Genomic DNA, 20440 nt, shown 5'->3' with positions numbered 1-20440 from the left:
CTCTTACCTTTCCTCCCTGAATGCCTCCCTCCTTTCTTCTCTCATTTCCTCCATTCCAGAGATTGAACTCAGTGCCTCACACTTCTTAGGCAGGTGCTCTAGCATTTGAGTCTTTTTTGCACTGATTATTTTCAAGGTAGGCTATCACTTTATACCTGGACCAGCTTGAGCTGTCTGTGACCTGCCTATTTGTACTTCCCCTCATCTAATAGGCATGTGCTACTGTGCCCAGTGATTGTGCTTCCTCTGTAGCTGGGATAACAGGTGCCACTGATTGAGGTAGAGTCTCATGAACTTTTATGCACAGGAGGCCCTCAAACCATGTTCCCTAATCCCCAGATAATACTCCCAAGTAGCTAGGATTACAGGTTTTCACCACCATGCCAATTCTCCTTATTTGTTGAATAATATTTCACTGTGTAGACAGACATAACACATTTTGTGTTTATTTTCTTCCATTTGTGTATCATATTTGATGAGATGTTGCTTAGATATTTTGTCCATTTTTAACTATTGCTTTCTTATTGATAAGTTCTAAGAGTTCTTTTTATATTTTGAACACAAATCCTTTATTAGATGTATATTTTCCAAGCATTTTTTCTGTGTCTTGTCAGGACAAACATGACATAGACAAGTAGCCATTTTATAGACAAATTCAGGAATTATGTATGTCTGGATACATAATTTTAATTTTGCTTCCGAATGTTGTTAAAATGGATGTACTTAGAATTGCCTGGGAAAATATAGTTTCCTATTGTCTTTCAAGGACTAAAGGAAAATTCACTTAAAATCAAAGAATAGACAAGCAGCGGTGTCAAACCCAGCACTATCCATATCTTCTTTTTTTTAAATTCTAGTAGTTTAGAGGAACTTAGACTTAGGTCAGAGTCATCCAGGCTCTGCTGGGTTTAGGGAAAAAAATATATATGAAGCATTATATTTGTTTTGAAATACCAGCCTAAACTCTAAATGAATTTACATTGGAATTTATCAGGCTGGAATTTACCCAGAAAGATCATAATTTCCTCTAATTTTGGAATGAATTTGCACTATTTAAAACTACAAGATTTGTTGAATCATGAGAATTAAAAACATAGATCTCAATCATATATTGAGACATTCTCATTCCACTTATAAACTGCTATTCAATTTGGAAGGCTTTATTAAGATAAACATTTATGAACAGTAACAGACATATTATTAAATGTATGAGTTTTCAAAATCTATATGGAAGAAACTTTTTCTTAACAGAGAATTTTGATACAAAAAAGAATGAATTAACAAGGCAAGGATTTATGGATTTAAATCTAATGGAAGCTAATGATCGAGAAGGAGATCCTACTGACCTCTGGGTTACTCTACATTCGATGGGCTACAATAAAGCCCTGGAGCTGGAAGAGGTAAGGCACTCCTAGTTTTCCCAGGGGGCTTAGTCTTACTATTTTACCCCCTTGAACATTTTCCTGACACATGATTTTCAAATTGGGTATTTATTTTAGGGCTTGGGAAAGGCATGAAGTTCAGGGATTGGCTGATTTGTGGAGACATAAATGAGTTGACAGTATCTAAGTAAAAATATGGTTGTTCAGGTGAAGTTGATTGGTTGGCACTTAATAGTAGACTTACTAGTGTAAATCTATCTCTGACTGCCTGAGTTTCAAAAATAAGGAACAGATACTGGTTGCCTTACAGAAGTGTATTTACTGAGTTGGAGTTGTTTCTGATTAATTGAACAGGTTTTAACAACAGTTCCATGGCTAGTTCACATGACAACAAGACAATCAGTTTGCCAAAGTTTGTGAAAACTTTTTTTAATTCTTAGTTTCTCCTTCTAACTTATACCTAACTGAAACTATAAAATCCATCACAAATTCACCCAATTGTTATTGTTGATTCTCTTTTTTTGTAGAGATTTTATTTCAGTTTGTGCATTGATTATTATTTCATTCCATGAAGAATCAACCTAAAACGCTCTACAATAGTCAAAACAGAAACCCTCAGAAAGCTAGGTATGGTGGCAATGCCTGTAATTCTGCACTTAAAAGGTTGAGGCAGGAGATCTGTTTTCCTGAGCTATCTAGTAAGTTCATATACAGCCATTAAGTAAAAATACAAGTGTTAGTAGAAATGACTTAAGGGCAACCCAAAATCATGACCCTGGATTTCAGTTGTCACCAAGGAAACAAGTTCCACTTTGAATTTCCCTTATATAACCTTTTAGAATTACCTCTTTTAATTATTGTAGATTAACTTGCTTGTACTGTTAAGCCAGATACAACCTGAAGTGTTAGCTTTGTTGCTCTAAAGAAAATCCCTAGTTGCTCAAAAGGAAATCCAAGTCTTAATTAAATTGTCTGGATTAAAGAATTTAAAATGACTTGTATCACCTGATATTAGGCAATATTAATTACTATATCAATCAATATAAGGGAATAGTTTTTTCAATGAATACTTAGAATGGTATAACTCCTATGGATGGATCGCTATCTTCAGGAGTCTTTTCCAAAAGAGCTTATAGTAGATTCTCCCCTTATTCAAGGTTTCAGTTATCTTCAGTCAACTGCAATCCAAAAATACCAGATGGAAAATTCCAGAAATAAGTAATTTGTAGGTGCTATTCTGAGTAGCATGATGGAATCTCACAAAGTCCTCCTGTTTTCTATGTAGGATATGAATTATCCCTTTGAACAGAGTATTTATGCTGAATATTTTACTAGCTCATTACATACTTAGTAATCATTACTTAGGAACCATCTCAGTTAAAGACAGACTGTCCTAGTGTGCAACAGTGCTATATGTTCATATTATCCTATGTGAAATTGTCTGCATAATTCACCACACTTCATCTTATCAAGTAAATATTATATCTTCCTACTTCATCTCAAAAAAATATAGAACAATAAGAAACTATATTCACTTAATTCTCATTCTAGTAGACAACCTGAACAACTCAAATTCGAAAATGCTCCAAGATCTGGAACTTTTTAAAAATGCTATCATGATGCCACAAGTGGGAACTTCTACACTATGAAACTTCTTTTCAAGCACAAAATTATTAAACTTTTGGATATTAGTGACAAGGGTATAGCTCTGTGGTAGAATATGTATTAGCATACACAAGGCCCTCAACTCAGTCCAAAGAAACAAAAACAAAAAAACAAAAAAAAAAACCAACCAGGGCTGATTTTTACTAGTGACAAAGAGATATGTACATGTAGCAACGTTAGATTTAAAGGAGTTGAATAAGATCTGAAGGTATTTTAATTGATTTTTTTGGTACTTATACTGAATGAGGAAACTACTTGAGCTATTAAATATGAAACTAAGATCTAGGTTATGATAAGGATTCTCTAGGGTGCCATGCTACGCAGTATGTATACAAATAGCCTAACATTTTCATGCCTTTTTTTTTTGCCAGGGCCTTGAACTCAGGGCCTGGGTGAAATCCCCGAGCCTTTGTGCTTAAGGCTAGCACTCTACCACTTGATCCACAGCACCACTTCCAGCTTTTCTGAGCAGTTTATTGTAGATAAGAGTCTCACGGACTTTTCTGCCTGGGCTGGCTTTTAACCACGATCCTCAGATCTTAGCCTCCTGAGTAGCTAGGATTACAGGCTAAGTTACTAGTACCTGGCCATATTTTTTAATAAGGGAAAAGCTAGTGATAACCTAGGAAGAATATACATGTAATCTTAAATTCTGTTCTAATTGGTCTGTATATTCTGTGCAGTCTTGTGCCCATACAGATTTGGAATAATTATTTCCATGGTGATTTCTTGAATAATATATGGCACAAGTAATTTAATATCTGCATGAGCTATAATTTGAGCATGTGTGGAATTGTAGTAAATCTTGTCTGAAAGTAGTTTCTATTAAATTGGGAGGTATTGCTGGGCCATCGGTAGCTTATACCTATAATCCTGGCTACTCAGGAGGCTGAGATCTGAGGATGGAAATTTGAAGCCAACTCAGGCACGAAAGTCCTGGGACTCTTATCTCCAATTAAGTACAAAATCTAGAAGTGGAGCTGTGGTTGAAGTAGTAGAGCACCAGCCTTGAGAAAGAAAGCTCAGGGACAATGACCAGGCCTTGAATTCAAGCCCCAGGACCAGCAAAACAAACAAACAAACAACAAAAAAGTCCCAAAGAATAAATGAATCAGTAATAGCTTTGGGAATAATCTGGGGTTCTAAATCTCATCGTTTGAGGGGGTTTTCATGAGTCAAGATAAATATAATTTTTAAGCTTTCTATAATTTGCTTTATACTTTAATTTTTCTGTTTCTATGAACCCCAAAGTCTCATACATTTTTGTTACTCAATTCATATTTCTAAAAGTTTAAACATTCAAACCTTTATCTGAAAGACAAACTACAATGTTTAGTAAATCATATGACAAATATATTAACAATAAATTGAATAATTTATTTAAAATTCTACCAAAGGCTAAAACCAAGACTTTTTGTTCTTCCATGTCAGGCATGTCCATTTATCATTGATATCTGTGCAGAAAACTGCAAGCCAAGAATTAAAGCTGTCCATATGGAAGCATGCAGTGGGCAACTTGAAAAGGCCATTTGTAAATCAGTGCTTAGCAGGAGTGATGCTAAAGTAATGGATGGCTATGAAAATATAATTGTACATACATACAATTGTGATACCTGGATAACATCAGTTATTGAAAATAAGGTATGAATTATTGAGCTGTTGTCCCTAGTTTTACTAAAATGTTTATTAATAGGTTATCTTCTTTCTTATACTTTTCACACAGTAATTAAATATCCCATTATATTAATAATGCTTATAATGGACAATTATTCCATCTGCTTGTTCGTAAATCAATTGGGGTACAAGAGTACCTACATGATTTTTATTTATTTATTTATTTTTGGTTGATTATGGGGCCTGAACTCTAGGTCTGGGTGCTGTCCCTCAGCTCTTCAGCTCAAGGATAGAGCTCTACCACTTGAGCCACAACGCCACTTTCGGCTTTTTCTGCTTATGTGGTACTAAGGAATTGAACCCTGGGCCTCATCCAGGCTAGGCAAGCACTCTACCACTGAGCCACCTTCCCAGCCCCTACATGATTTTTAAAGGCTTGACGTGTTTTTATTATTATTATTATTGCCAATTCTAGGGCTTGAACTCAAAGCCTGGGCACTGCCCCTGAGCTAGCACTCTACCTCATGAGCTACAATGCCACTTCTGGCTTCTTCAGTTTATGTGTTCTAAGGAATCGAGCAGTCTACCAGTAAGCCACATTCCCAGCCTGCTTTTATTTCAAAATATTAGAATTAACTATTTTAACTATTTGGGCATCAATGAAGATAATCTTTGTGCAAACTGCTTAATTTGTTATCCAACAGCGGCTACCAGAAAGTGTATGACATAGTCTTTGCTTTCAAGACATTTATGAACTAGTCAGAAAGACAAAGTGAATACTCCCAAAAGAGATCAGAGAAAAAGTGAATGCTAAATTATATAGCACTGTTCATATATGCATTAGTTTTATTTTATTATTATCTCTTGTAGTTGTCACTCATTTGGAGCAAAGAAGTTGAATAAGGAATAAGTTAAGAGGAATGTGGCGTAACATTTTAGCATTGGTGGATGACTAGGATTCAGATACTTTGAGAGTCTTTAGAAGCAAGGCAGATAGTGAAAGGAGAAACATGGGAAAAGGATAGTATGAAATATGGAGGAAACTGATTTGCAGAAGCAGGAAGCTAATGGAAGGGAATCACTACCTTATCCCAGCCCTGTGCTGTATTACCTACCATTTCACAACTCTCTGCCTCCTTTTGCCTTAGGAAAAATAAATTTCTCTGTCAAAATGTGGAAGTCTTGGGCTGAGAAGGTGGCTCAATGGTAGAGTGCTTACCTTGCATGCATGAGGCCCTGGGTTCGATGCCTCAGCACCACATAAACAGAAAAAGCCAGAAGTAGCACTGTGGCTCAAGCGGTAGAGCGCTTGCCTTGAGCTGAAGAGCTGAGAGACAGCGTCTAGGCCCAGAATTCAGGTCCACGACCAGTGAAAACTAAAATAAAAAATAATTTAAAAAAATGTGGAAGTCTTAGTAACAGTTGAGAGGTTACTACATGTACCAGGCATTTGCCTATATTAACACATTTACTTTTCATAATGTTCTATAAAGTAAGTTCTATCCCTGTTGAACACATAAGAAATTGAAGCACAAGGCAATTCACAGGAGAAAAGGGGTAGCAAATTGTACTCAGAGGGTCAACACTAAGCTAGTCCTTTGTAGTCAGTCTAGCAGGGAAGAATTCCAGCTCTGCACTTCTGTCAGTTTTTTTCTGCCTTTTTGCTTTCTATCTGGCCTAGGAACCATTATTTGTTAACTCAGTTGTCACCACTATGAAATTCTCCTTGAAACTTCAGTGTGAGCTAATGTTTCTCTGTGCTTCTATAGATCCCTATTAATAGCTCTTTTACATGACTTAGCAAAGAATTTTACAATTGCCATTTTGTCTGTCTTCTCTAGACTATATACTAGCTTGGAGTTATTAGTTGTATTTTTTATTTTCACACTAGAACTTAGAACAAATGTTTGACATCCATTAAGCATATGCTTATTGAATGAGTGAATGAGGGAGTAAAACAAAGGATGTTTTTTAGTGGGAAAGTAGTATCAGAGTAAATGGAAGGTGGAAAAAAAACACACAACTGGAGATAAAAGAGATACTGATTATTGCCAAGGATGAGATAAGGTGGCTTTAGTATCCACCATGACTTGGGAATGAAGATTAAGGGGTAAAGCCAAGTGAAATGTAGAAGAAAAACTTCCTGCAGTTTGTAATAGATTAGAATAAGAGTGGAGAAAAGGTCATGGCACAAAGTTGACCCGAATGAGAGATGTATGGACTATATTAAAACAGAATTTCAAGACTTATTTTAGGTTTTATATTTACCTCTGTACTCATTAAAGAAAGAACTAATAACTTACGAAATTTTTTATAGTCAGATGACAAAGTGATTATTCATATCAACAATGAGTTGAGCAAAAACTGCGTAAACAACAGAGGACTCAGCATTTTTGCAGTTGAAGTGGCACCAAAATCTACAATGGTAATGCTTAATTTTCTAATTTAACTCTTTTGTCTTATCTCTTTGAAAAGAAAACTGTACTATGAATAAATATGTAGATATAAAAGAGGTAGAAAATTATTTCAAGTGTGATATTCACATCCATATCATTCTATACCTTGACACAGAAGCTTAATCTAGTCTGTCATAATTTTGTTGACAATGGGAAGTTCACTTAAATGTGTGCTCATTTTTTCTAAAGGTAAAATTAAGATAGCAAAACTAGTTAGGTAGTACACAAGGCAAATACAAACATAAAAATTAAAATTATACCTCCTTGACAACTTCCATATGGTAGTTGAGTTTTTTTTTTAATAAAAAGCAATAATTTGGCTGGGTACTGGTGCTCATTCCTGTAATTTTAGCTACTCAGAAGGCTGAGATCTGGTTTGAGAGTGGTTTGAAGCAGGAGAGTCCAAGAGATTCTTATCTCCAATTAACCACTACAAAATTGGAAGTGGAGTTTCATGACTCAAAGTAGTAGAGTGCTAGCCTTGAGCAGAAAGGCTCAAGGAATGCTCAAGCCCTGAGTTCAAGTCCTATAACTGACAACAACAATAATAATTTGACCCACCTTATTCAATCTAGGCAGATGTACTTTCTAACCAAGGTTAGCCAACCCTAAATAATGACAAAAGTAGAGATTCTACAACATGCAGGCTTAAAGTAGCTCTGTTGGAAGAAACCCTTTTGTATATATTGGTTAATTCTTAGTTGCAATCTGAGATTATCTACTTTCATTAAAATGATATGTGAATCAATACCTGTTTGATAACAACTGGGTAATGGGTATTGTACATTTATTATATCATCTTCTCTATTTTTGTATATGTTCAAAAAAAATTTTTTTTTTGGTCAGTCATGGGGCTTGAACTCTGGGCCTGGGCACTGTCCCTCAGCAATTCAGCTCAAGGCAAGCGCTCTACCGCTTGAGCCACAGCACCACTTATGGTTTTCTAGTGGTTTATTGGAGATAAGAGTCTCATGGACTTTCCTTGTCCTGGCTGGCTTTGAACTGTGATCCTCAGATGTCAGCCTCCTGAGTAGCTAGCTAGGATTACAGGCATGAGCCACTGGCGCCCGGCTTGTTCAAACATTTTGATAGAAAACTAAAAAAGAATACAACTTTCCTCCTAATTAGGAAATTTAGTAATGCTGACCATTTTGTTATAAAACAGAAAAACTTTGAACATCATATAGAGAAAAGTACACAGTGTGAGTTAATATAGGAATTTTAATGACACCAAATATTCATATTAACAATAAGATTTTCTATAATTATGTAAGACAGAAAAAAGATCTCTGAGTTTTAGATAAGACTACTAAGTCAAGAGCAAAAAACCACTATAGTTTTTCCTTCTTTCCTTCCTTCCTTTCCTTCTTTCTTCCTTCCTTCCTTGCTTTCTTTCTTCCTTTCTTTCCTTTCCTTTTCTTTCCTTTTTGAGACAAGCTCTACCATGTTGCTCAAGCTAGTCTTGAATTCATGGTCTCTGCTCCAGATTCCCAAATACATGAGGTTATAAGAATATGCCACTGTACCCAGCATCACAGAGACATCTCTCATACAAGTCTAGAAATGTTGTCCTATTGAAAATTAGCCATTGATTAAAAGGAAGTAAAAGTTATTTGTTTTTATATGCAGGTTTGTCAACATGTAATGCCCTTGAATGAGCAACAGGAATGGATATATTATTGTGTGTACTCCCTTATATCTTAAATAATTATACTTGGAGCCATCAAATAAAGAATTATTTTAGATTTATTTTGTTGTTTGTTACTGAATGAAATGCTATTCAATTTAACTGATGTACCTAATTAGTAATAATTAAATTATGTACCCTTATATTTTGTGTCCATGTTATATACTTTATTATTAAAATTTAAAAATGCTTTAAATATATGGCCTTCTTGTTAATTTAATAGAAAACCTAAGTGCATTTTGCTTAGGAATAGTAAAAAGTTACAGATAATCTTTTAAAAATAAAACATTAAATTCTTCAAAATTCTATATATTTTTGGTATATTAGAAAATGAAAGAATATAAATATAAAAAATACATTTAAGCTTCTAATCATAAAAAAGAATTTTTTTATGTTAAGGTAACAGGAGGAATAGTTTGTTTTAACAGTAAAGTTATGTTAAGGTAACAGGAGGAATAGTTTGTTTTAACAGTAAAGTTTCTATTAATTTACTTATGGTTTGTTAGGCATACTCTGAAATAATAGGAATGAAATATAGCAGTTAGTGGAATAGTACATGGTATGAAAAATGATACTAAGCAATTAAGAACTGTATGCCAATATCAGTGACAGAATGTGTGACAAGTAAATGTCAACGTTTGAAATATGAATGCCATATGGCAGGTATTATGTTTGTACCTCGTGCATACTAGCACATACTTCAAATATCATAGGTTGTTTTGCCCTTGTTTTAGGTATCTATAAAGTGTATTGTCATTACTTAGCAGTTTGAAGTCTTCAGAGGATGTGTCTTAAAAGTAGTGACATAGGAAAACATTTTATTAATTGCCAAATGCTTTACAAATCCAAAAAATATCCTATTTCACCTAGAATTTTTTTTTTGGGGGGGGGGTCCGTCGTGGGTCCTGAACTCTGGGCCTGGGCACTGTCCCTCAGCTCTTCAGCTCAAGGCTAGCGCTCTACCACTTGAGCCACAGCGCCACTTCCAGCTTTTTTTCTTTTTGCTTATGTGGTGCTGGGGAATCGAACCCAGGGCCTCATGCATGCAAAGCAAGCGCTCTACCACTGAGCCACCTTCTCAGCCCCTGGGAGTAATTTTACATTGCTATTTTCAAAGGTTACTTTGAATGTAGTTTAATTTGAAAGGCATAGTATGGACTGGAGTGTAGACTCTTACAGACCATGGACAAGGCCCCAGAGCCACAAAATAACAGTAAATAAAGAAACAAATAGCAGAAGGATCCAGCTTACTAAGAAGGCATTCAGATACCCCTGGTCTCTCCTATGATATGGATTCCATCTCTGCCTATCTCTTCAGTATCATATGAGTTCTCTCTGGGAACATTATTTACACATGTTCTATACTCTAAGCAGCTTTCACACCCCTTCATTACTATCTTATTTCTAACCTCTGTTTCCTTATGAAAGAAGTTAAAAGAGTTATCCACATTTAAATTTCATCTAGCAGGACATCAGTAACTTCCTTGTTATCAGATCCAATGAAGATTTTGAAGTCTGCACTTGATCTTGGATAGTGGATCTTCTGAGACACAATATTTTTCAGATTTTCTTCTCACCTCTGATCATTTCTTTTAAAAGTTTCTTTCCACCTATACCTCTGTACTTAACACCCTTCTTAACCTCAGGCCGTCCAGAATGTTTCCTCCTTGTATATAGAATAATTCTTCCCTCCCCTCTCCCTCTTCTTAGCAGCCATACCATTTCTTCCAAGAATTCTTTCTTGACTGTTCCCCTGATCAAGACTTTTCCCCGCTATTCCTTGCTGTGCTGGTGTTGAACTGGTAATCCTCCTGCCTTTGCCTACCAAATAGTTGGGATTACAGGCAGGGGCCACCACATCCAGCTAATGAAAGACTGCTTTTTGGCCCTTACACTTTGTGGACACTGTTTGTTGTAGCACTCATTGTATTACATTTAGTTTGCTATTTATTATCTGTACTTTAGGTTTGAAATCTGAGACACTTAGAACCCCAGCATTAGCCTCAGAAGCTATTATCAGTATATAATAAGTATTCATTGGTAGGATGGTTGGAACTTAAATGTAGCAAGACTTTTAAAAATAAGGCTATTTATGAATATGATTACAAAGCCTCATTACTATTTAGTTTTATGAATTCTGAATTCATATTTCATTTTATTAAGATGAAGAAACAATGGCGGCCGTTTTTTCAATGACTAACAAGCAATTTTAGATAAGAGAACAGATCACATGATCGCTATAACTCCTTTTAACTTCAAAGTTCTATCGTTTTAATACTTAAAACTATTTTTAATAATTAAAACTAATTTCAGTGTTAAGTATCACACAAAGGCAAGTCCTAAACTACCATATTAAATCATTGTGTGCATTTTTTATTAGATATTGGAGACTAGGTGTTTTTTTAAAGCTAATGGCCTTCTCTTAGATCTATTTTTGGTTTAGGTTAAATATGAAGTTGAAACTTAATATGCCACACTAATCATGTTTTGGATTTAATCCAAGAGAATGGATATGTATTTCTGATTTTGGCCACCAGAGGGTGAGCATATTATTTTCAGAGAGAGAGAAAGATTTTTCAGGACAGTGTCAGTCCATTATAACTTCTAAAACCGCCTAGATGAACTGTATTTGACACTAGTCCTATAGGCATTATCCAGGCATATGTATCCCTTTTTTAATTGAAAATTTGATTTCTAACTTATAAAATGGGCCCTAAATTTTCTGTTCTTCAAAAGTACTGACTTTGGGGCTGGGAAGGTGGCTCAGTGGTAGAGCATTTGCCTTACATGCATGAGGCCCTGGGTTCAATTCCTCAGCACCACATAAGCAAGAAGAAAAAACCCGCAAGTGGCGCTGTGGCTCAAGTGGTAGAGCGCTAGCCTTGAGCTGAAGAGCTGAGGGACAGCGCCCAGACCCAGACTTCAGGCCCCACGACCGGACCCAAAAACAAAAACAAAAACGAAGTACTGACTTTATTCCTTCATATTTCCTAGGGAATATAGAAATGGCCCTGCCAGCTTTGCATGGCATGACATATCTACCTTTGCTACTTTGTATGAGGCCTTGAGTTTGTGTCCCCAATGCTGACAATAAAATGAAAAATAGTCACCGCTATTTTTTACATATTTCTGAAAATAAACATGAATATTTAAAAAAGACCTTCACAGACTAGGAGTGTAACTCAGTGATAGAGCACGTGTCTAGAATCCACAGGTCCTTGATTCAATCCCTAGCACTACAAACAGAAAAAAGGTACACCTATGATAAAAGGGTTAGAGTATGACTTCATTCCTGAAAATTACTTTCCAGTTTCTTTCAGATATAGCACAAACATCCACTATTTTATACATATTTATAATTTTATTTTTACATAATTATATAATTTTATTTTCCTGGATACAAATCAACCAAGTTGAAATTCAGTCTTGTAGTTGAGGCTAATAGTCATAATAGAAATGTAATAGTGCTAGTTAGAAAATGCCAACATTGTGAACTTTCTGACTACTTCAGATATGAATAAGCAACATTGCTAAAAGGTACATTTTTTGGGTCTTTTCTAGGCATCTATCACAAAATTGTATTTGCCTTTCAAAAGAAAAACTTTTCTTAGTAGGGAAGTGAAAAGGCATAAATTCTCTGGAGGATGTACCCAGGATCATCCAACTCTCAAATATCAGTTACCTATTACATTAGTTATAATAGTGAAGAAGAAGCAGGTTCTCTGTCCTCAGGAGAAGGAAGGCCAAGAAAATGGGTCACGTGTTGGCCTATTACAGAATGATATTAAATCTTAATTAGGTAACATCAATCATTATGTATTAAAAACTATAGAAGGGAACTAGGAGAGAACAAGGGAAGGGATGACATTGTCCTAAAAGAAATATATACATTACCTGACTTACATAACTGAAACCCCTCTGTCCATCACCTTATAATAACAGTAAAAAGGTTTTTAAAAAGAACTAGTAGAGGAGTGATGGGAGAAGATGAGAGTCTTGCAAGATTGAAGGTTTGGAGAAACTGTAACTTGAAACTACGTAGTGTTTTAATTATTGTCGTCAATGTATTTTAAGCATTAAATAATATATAAGGGACATTTTTTTTTTTTTTGTCGGTGGTGGGGCCTGAACTCTAGGCCTAGGCCCTTATCCTTCAGCTCTTCAGCTCAAGGCTAGCACCCTACCACTTGAGCCACAGCTTTTTTCTGCTTACGTGATGCTGAGGAATCAAACCCAGGGCCTTGCGCTCATGCTGGAGCCTGACAAGGACTTGCAGCGTCTGCAGCTGTCCCGCCAGCAGCTCCGGGTCACAGGGGATGCCAGCGAGAGCACCAGCGACAGCATCTTCAGGCCGGTCAAGGACGGCATGGGGCAGGACGAGGCAAAGTTCAGTGTGGAGATGCCACTCACCAGCAAGGCCTACCTGTGGGCTGACAAGTACTGGCCACGCAAGCTGCGCTTCTTCAATAAAGGACACATTTTAATGGCTATCATAGGAAACAAATCAGACTTGAAGTGCTGAGAGCCACTACACTAACGTTTTAGACTCATTTGCTAGAACAAACAACAGATGAGTGTGGTCTGGAAGAGCTCAGCAGGGGCTGAGCTAGACTGTCAGCTGACTTTGAAAAGAAGATGACAGGAACTTAGAAAGGGGGACAGAAATCTAAGATATCTCTCACTTTTCATTTTTGCATAGAATTCCCTGCTGTTGTATTTCTGCCTATTAATATCATAGGAAATAGGTCAATTAATTGTGTACCTCTTGGTTGCCTAATATGTGCAGAGAGCTACTTTAGATCTTGATTATGCAGAACTGAACAAACCAGCAGTATTCCTGCCCTCATTAGCTTATCAGAGAAGATACATCATGACTATTACAGGCTGTACCTCTAACATACATTTTTTAAATGCCTCATTCTTTATGAAACCTTTAATCCTTTCCTTAACCCAGAAGAAACGACCATATCTTGAGCTTCTAGTCTAAAATGAGTTCCTTTTTTCTTGTGGAGTTTTAGTTTCAGACTTAAAACAAATTACATAGTAAATTTCATCCTTCTGAGAGAGATACACAGTTCTGTTAAGACACATAAAGAGTCATATAACCACCATTACAATCGGGATACAAACAGTTCTTTTCTTTTTATTGTAAAGGTGATGTACAGAGGGTTTACAGATACATAAGTCAGATATTGAGTACATTTCTTTTGAACAGTGTCACTCCTTCCCTTATTTTCTCCCTCTCAATCTCCCTCCCCCCAAGTTATAAAGTTCATTTCCAACATAGTGTCTAGTGAGTATCACTGCTCAATTAGTTCACCCTTTGTCCCACCAATTCTGTGCTTCCCTTCCCTTCCCCAAATCAGATAAGCTTACATACATGACAAAAAGTACTATGTACAAGCCAAAAGGTACAGAAATGAAATACAGGGACAAAAGTGGAAAGAAATAGAAAGGAGGAAGAGGAAGAGGAGTACTGCAAAAAGTTAAAAAACAAAAAACAAAAAACAAAAAAACAACTTTTTGTTTCTACTTTTTTTTTTTTTTTGGCCAGTCCTGGGGCTTGAACTCAAGGCCTTGGCACTGTCCCTGAACTACTTTTGCTCAAGGCTAGCACTCTACCAGTTGAGCCACAGTGCCAGTTCTGCCATTTTCTTTGTATGTGGTACTGAGGAATAGAACCCAGGGCTTCCTGCATGCTAGACAAGCACTCTACCACTAAGCCACATTGCCAGCCCATTGTTTCTACTTCTTGGAGTTCATTTCAATATGCATCATTTTATATGATCATTTGCTTGTAGCTATTGAGCCCTTGTGATCCTCTCCTAAGAATATCCTCCTTGGCCTCACTGTGTGAATGTTTGCAGTCCTGTTATTTTTAAATTTTAGGTCTTAACTCTTTTACAGAACAGTTCTCTAACCAAAAAAAACTCTCATGCAGTCCCTTATATGCACACTCGCATCACACACAAACATACTCTTGGCCCTGGCTGCTGTTCTTCAGTACTATAGTTTTAGAATGTTACATATAAAAAATATATAGAATGTTACATATAAAAGTGATCATGCAGTATGTAACCTTTTTTTTTTGTCGGTTGTGGGGCTTGAACTCTGGGCCTGGGTGCTGTCCCTGTGCTCTGCAGCTCAAGGCGAGTGCTCTACCACTTGAGCCAGAGCACCACTTCAGTTTTCTAGTGGTTTATTGGAGATAAGAGTCTCACGGGCTTTTCCTGCTGGCTTTGAACCATGATCCTCAGATCTCAGCCTCCTGAGTAGCCACCAGTGCACAGCATTCAGTATGTAACCTGTTAAGACTGATTTTTTTTACTTAGCATAATGCCTTTAAGAATTATACAAATTGCATGTATCAATATGTTTGTTCTCTTTATTGCTCAGTAGTTTTTATTGTATGGTTGAGTCAGTTTGCTCATCCATTCATCTACAAGTTGCTTCCAGTTTTTTGTTTTTTGTTTTTTTGGTCGGTCCTAGGGCTTGAACTCTGGCTCTTCAGCTCAAGGCTAGTGCTCTACCACTTGAGCCATAGCCCCACTTCCAGCTCTTTCTCTTTTCATGTGGTACATGTGAGGCAAACACTCTACCACTGAGCCACCTTCCCAGCCCCATGCTTCCAGTTTTTAACAAGTGAAATAAACATTCATATGCTGATTTTTATGTAAACATAGTTTTTATGTCTGTCATAGGTACCCAGACAGGATTTTGCTAGATCATATTGGAAATACATATCTTTTTAAGGCTGCCAAATTGTTTTCTAGAGTGGCTTCCCTATTTTGCACTTTGAGGTTTTTGTCATATGAAAATTACAGTTCCATATCCTTGTCAGCATTTGGTATTGTCCTTGGTTTTTTCTTTAGACACTCTAATTTATATTTCTTGGATGGCTAATGATGTTGAACAACTTTTCCTGTGCTTCTTTGACATTAATATATGTTATGGTTGTTGAGATTTTCCTTGAAGTCTTTTGCCCATTTTATAATTGAATTATTTCTTACCACTAAATTCTGAGGATCCTTTCAAATTCTGATATCTTTTGGAGTATATATGATATGAAAATGTTTACTCCTAGTCTTTCACTTCTCTTTCATTCTCTTTACTGGATCATATGAAAAGTGAACATTTTTAGTTTTGATAAAGTTCAGTTTATCAGTTTTTCCTCTTAGGAATTATATTTTGATTTTAAGTTTAGAACACTTGGTAACCTCAGGTTAAGAAGATTTTTGTAGGTTTTTATGTATACCAACAATGAGAAAAGCATGGCTGAAATCAGGAAAGTAACTCCATTCATAATAGCCCCACAAAAAATAAAATACCTAGGAATTAACCAAAGAAGTGAAGGATCTCTATGATGAAAACTTTAAAAACCTGAAAAAGGAAATCAAATCAAAACCTCCCATGCTCCTGGAATGGAAGGATCAACATTGTGAAAATGGTAATACTTCCCAAGGTTATCAATGTGATACCTATCAATATTCCAACCTCATTCTTCAAAGAAATAGAAGAGGCAATCCAAAAATTCATATGGAACAATAAAAGACCCCAAATAGCAAAAACGATCCTTAACAGTAAGAACAGTGCTGGAGGAATATCAATACCAAATTTCAAACTCTATTACAAAGCCAAAGTAATCAAAACAGCTCAGTACTGGCACAAGAACAGACCTCAGGACCAATGGAATAGAATTGAAAACCCAGAAATGATCCCACAGACCTATAGCCATCTAATCTTTGATAAGGGAGCTAAAAAAACAGAATGGAAGAAAGACAGCCTCTTCAGTAAATGGTGCTGGCAAAACTGGTTAATCACTTGTAGAAAACCAAAGCTAGATCCTTAAATATCACCCTGCACCAGAATCAACTCCAAATGGATCAGAGACCTCGGGGTCAAAGCAGACACTCTGAAAACACTACAGGATAGAATAGGAGAAACCCTAGGTCTCCTTGGCACAGGCTGAAACTTTCTTAATAGAGACCCAGAAACACAACAAATCAAAGAAAGGTTGGACAGATGGGATTGCATGAAATTGCTGAGCTTCTGCATGGCAAAGAACATAGCGAGATCAATAGAAAGCCCACGGATTGGGAGAAGATCTTCACTAGCCATACAATGGACAAGAGTCTCATATCTAAAATGTACCTGGAACTCAAAAAATTAAATCCCCCAACAACAAATCCTCAAAGAAACAACTGCCCAATAAATAAGTGGGCTAAAGACTTAAGGAGAAACTTCTCTGAAGAGGAAAGAAGGATGGCCAAATGCTCAACCTCTCTAGCCATAAAAGAAATGCAAATCAAAACAACATTGAGATACCACCTCACCCCAGTTAGAATGGCTATAATCAAGAACTCTAACAAGAGATGCTGGAGGGGATGTGGACAGATGGGAACCCTACTGCATTGTTGATGGGAGTGTAAACTTGTTCAACCACTTTGGAAAGTAGTATGGAGCTCCCCTATGACCCAGCAATCCCACTTTGGGGCATTTACCCAAATGATCACAAACAAGACTATACTAAAGCTACCAGCACAGCTATGTTTATTGCAGCATTATTTACCATAGCTAAGATATGGAACCAATCCAGATGCCCCTCAGTAGATGAATGGATCAAGAAAATGTGGTATATATACACAATGGAAGTCTATGCCTCCATCAGAAAGAATGACTTACCTTATTTGTTAGGAAATGGAAAGACTTGGAAAACTATATAAGCGAAGTAAGCCAGGCCCAAAGAAACATAGGTCCCATGGTTTCCCTTATTTGAAATAACTAGTATATGTCTGAGACAAGCAGAAACAGTCAGATAAGTTGATGTTAGGTGAAATGAACCCCAGGGTAAGGACTCAAATGTTTTTTTTCTTTCTAGCTATTGTTTCTAACATTTTTATAAGGTGATTTCTTTGTTGCTTTGTATGTCCCTCCTCCACAGTATAACCCCTGTTTTCACTGTATTTGATGTTGGTATAATTTGTAGAGGGGAAGGGAAAAAACAAATTGTTTAAATAAGGATACAGGTGGACCCATTGCAACAATGAGATGTACAAGATGTTATGTCGAAAAATGAACTTTACAACTTTGGTGCTGGGTGGGAGGGCGGGGTGAGTTGGAAGGGGGGAAGGGATGGAAGGGGAAACAAAGGAGGAGGCTACAATGCTTGATAAGAAATGTGCTCATTACTTTGCTCATGTAATTGTAACCCCACTTAATGGTATTTTCACAATTAAAAAAAAGATTTTGTACTGCTTTTTCAAAAAGTATTCTAGTTTTATTTTTAGCATCTATATCTTGGTTGAAATGTCAACTTGTCGTATAAACCCATATTCTTCTATGAGTTGATTTCTGGATTATATTCTATTGATGATTTAGGCACCTTTCCCTTCACTAATACTACACGGCCCTGGTTACAGTATATCTTACAATCAAGAAAAGATTGCTTCATATTTTTGGTACTTTTTCAGGATTGTTTAAACTAGTTTCTTTCCCAGGACACATACATTTTAGAAATAGCCTGATTATAACCACAAAGAATTATGCTGCAACTTTAATTCCTACTGTAGCTTAGTATCATTGAATTTATTTCATCTTGGTTGAATATTTGTAATTTGTGGCTCTAGAGAAAGTGATTGGTTTTATCCATAGAAATTGTCAAATTTCTATACATTGAGTTTAAAAATTATCTATAGAGTCTAATGTAACATTCCTTTTTTTGTTCCTGATATTAATAAAATGTGCCTTTTCTTTGTCAGTCTTGTTGAGGTTTACCCATTTTATTGATATTTTCAAGGAATATAGTTTTTATTTACTCAGTTTTTCTGTTTTATCTTTTTTGTTTCCAGTTTTATTTCTATGCTTATCTCATCTTCTTTCTGATTGCCATGAGTTTTTTTGATCCTTTTCTAATTTCTGATAGAAGCTTAGATGATTAATTTTAGAACTTTTTGTTTAACGTTTTGTTTTTTGCTTGCTTTTTAAATTTTATTTTTATTGTTTTGTTGGTTGTGGGGGCCTAAACTCTGGGCCTGAGCACTGTCCCTCAGCTCTTCAGCTCAAGGCTAGTGCTCTACCATTTGAGCCAGCTTTTTCTGCTTATGTGGTGCTGAGGAATCAAACCCAGGGTCTCATGCATGCAAGGCAAGCACCCTGCCACTGAGCCCCCTTCCCAGCCCTAATATTCTTTTTTAAATCAGTACCTTCTTGTGACTTAAACTGTGTATAATGTTTTTTGTTTTTATGTCTGGATTTTACTTTAAACTCCTTGAATACAAAGTTCTTATTTTAGGTAACTAAACTGAGGTCTGAGGGTCTTGTTTGGTGTGTTTAGTATGGATAGTTTGAATAACAACATGAATCAAAGGAGAATAAATGAAAGCAATGAGTATAAACTTTTCAAAGGTGTATTCAACTTAGGAAGATATTTTACAGAGTCTAAAAATTATGAATAGCAAGGGAGAAAAAATAATTAAGTATTTCATGGACAGAAATTGCAGACAGCAGCTATAAACTCTGTTAGGCAGTATTCAGAATCTAAGGTGGTATGCAGAACACTCAGTACACTGCAGCCAATTAGTGGATAAATAGAAAACCTCTTTGTTCAGGCAAGAATGTGTGTTTGACCTTATTCTAAAAGTTGAGGCAAGATAATTTGGAACTAATTACCTCTATGATTTCCTTGTTTCCATTCTTTTGGAACACCCATTATCCATTTCTCTATGTTAACTTGTTGGTAAATCTTAGGGTAGCTTTTGGTGGTGGAGATGGTGGTGGTGTTCTGTCACTGGCTGGCCACATGAAGCCACACGTTAGGCCTCCAGAGAATGAGGCTGTATGTTTCCTGTCTCATATTCTGCAAAACTAAATCATCTTTATAAGTTTTCTTTGGCTACTGTAACAAATTATCACAAGTGCTGTGATGTAAAAACAAGTTGAAAGTGTTTTTCTCACTGTCTGGAGGCTGAAATCAAGACACTGGGAAAATACCTAAAGGACTACAAGGCTGTGCTCCCTTTGGAAGTTCTAGAGAACACTGCACTCTTGCCGGATCCAAGTTCTGTGGCTGTCAACAAGACATGGTTTCTGACCTTATCACTTTAATCTCTGCCTGCAGGGTCACGTAGTCATATCACTCCACGACATCTGTCTTCCAAGGACATTATATTTAGAGCCCACATTCTAATCCCTTTTAGGAATGGGGAGTTGGACGATCTCCCTAAATCCTTAAACATATATGCCAAATCATTTTTGCCATGGAAATTCACATCAAGGTTTGAGGGATAGTACATGGAGATCTTTTTGAGAGGCATTATTTAATCTACCACAGCACCTAACAGGAATTGAGAACATAGATGAAACGAAATAATGAGGATATTCATTATCTCTTGAAAAATGTCTTTTACAATCTGTATTTTTAAAAATCTTATCTTTTCTCATTTAAAATATTAATATTTTCATATAAAATATTCATATATATTAATTCAGAGTGATATCCTTTATAGAATATTCCAAAAATGAATTCTAGGGGAAAAGCCCAATTTATCATATATCATTCTTTTCACATATAGCTTCATGATTAACAACTTGACACTGAAATATGAGTTCAAAAACTTACTATTTTAGCATGGGAACAA

General features: G+C 36.2%; 1 protein-coding gene across 6 annotated transcripts in view; it reads left to right on the top strand.

Annotated features, from left to right (window-relative positions):
- Efcab7 (EF-hand calcium binding domain 7) overlaps window positions 1-8866 on the top strand; it is a 37395-nt gene extending 28529 nt beyond the window's left edge. For all 6 annotated transcript variants that reach the window (XM_042684448.1, XM_042684456.1, XM_042684460.1 and 3 more), the window contains exons 11-14: window positions 1252-1400; window positions 4479-4688; window positions 6979-7086; window positions 8747-8866. In XM_042684448.1, the coding sequence (XP_042540382.1) occupies window positions 1252-1400; window positions 4479-4688; window positions 6979-7086; window positions 8747-8821 (542 nt within the window). In that variant the 3' untranslated portion in view covers window positions 8822-8866. The remainder of the gene's footprint in view (window positions 1-1251; window positions 1401-4478; window positions 4689-6978; window positions 7087-8746) is intronic.
- The last annotated feature ends 11574 nt before the right edge of the window (window positions 8867-20440 follow it).

Source organism: Dipodomys spectabilis, unplaced genomic scaffold (genome assembly GCF_019054845.1).
Source record: "Dipodomys spectabilis isolate Male_0828 unplaced genomic scaffold, ASM1905484v1 ptg000002l, whole genome shotgun sequence".
NCBI lineage: Eukaryota > Metazoa > Chordata > Mammalia > Rodentia > Heteromyidae > Dipodomys > Dipodomys spectabilis.
This window is presented reverse-complemented; position numbering and strand designations above follow the sequence as displayed.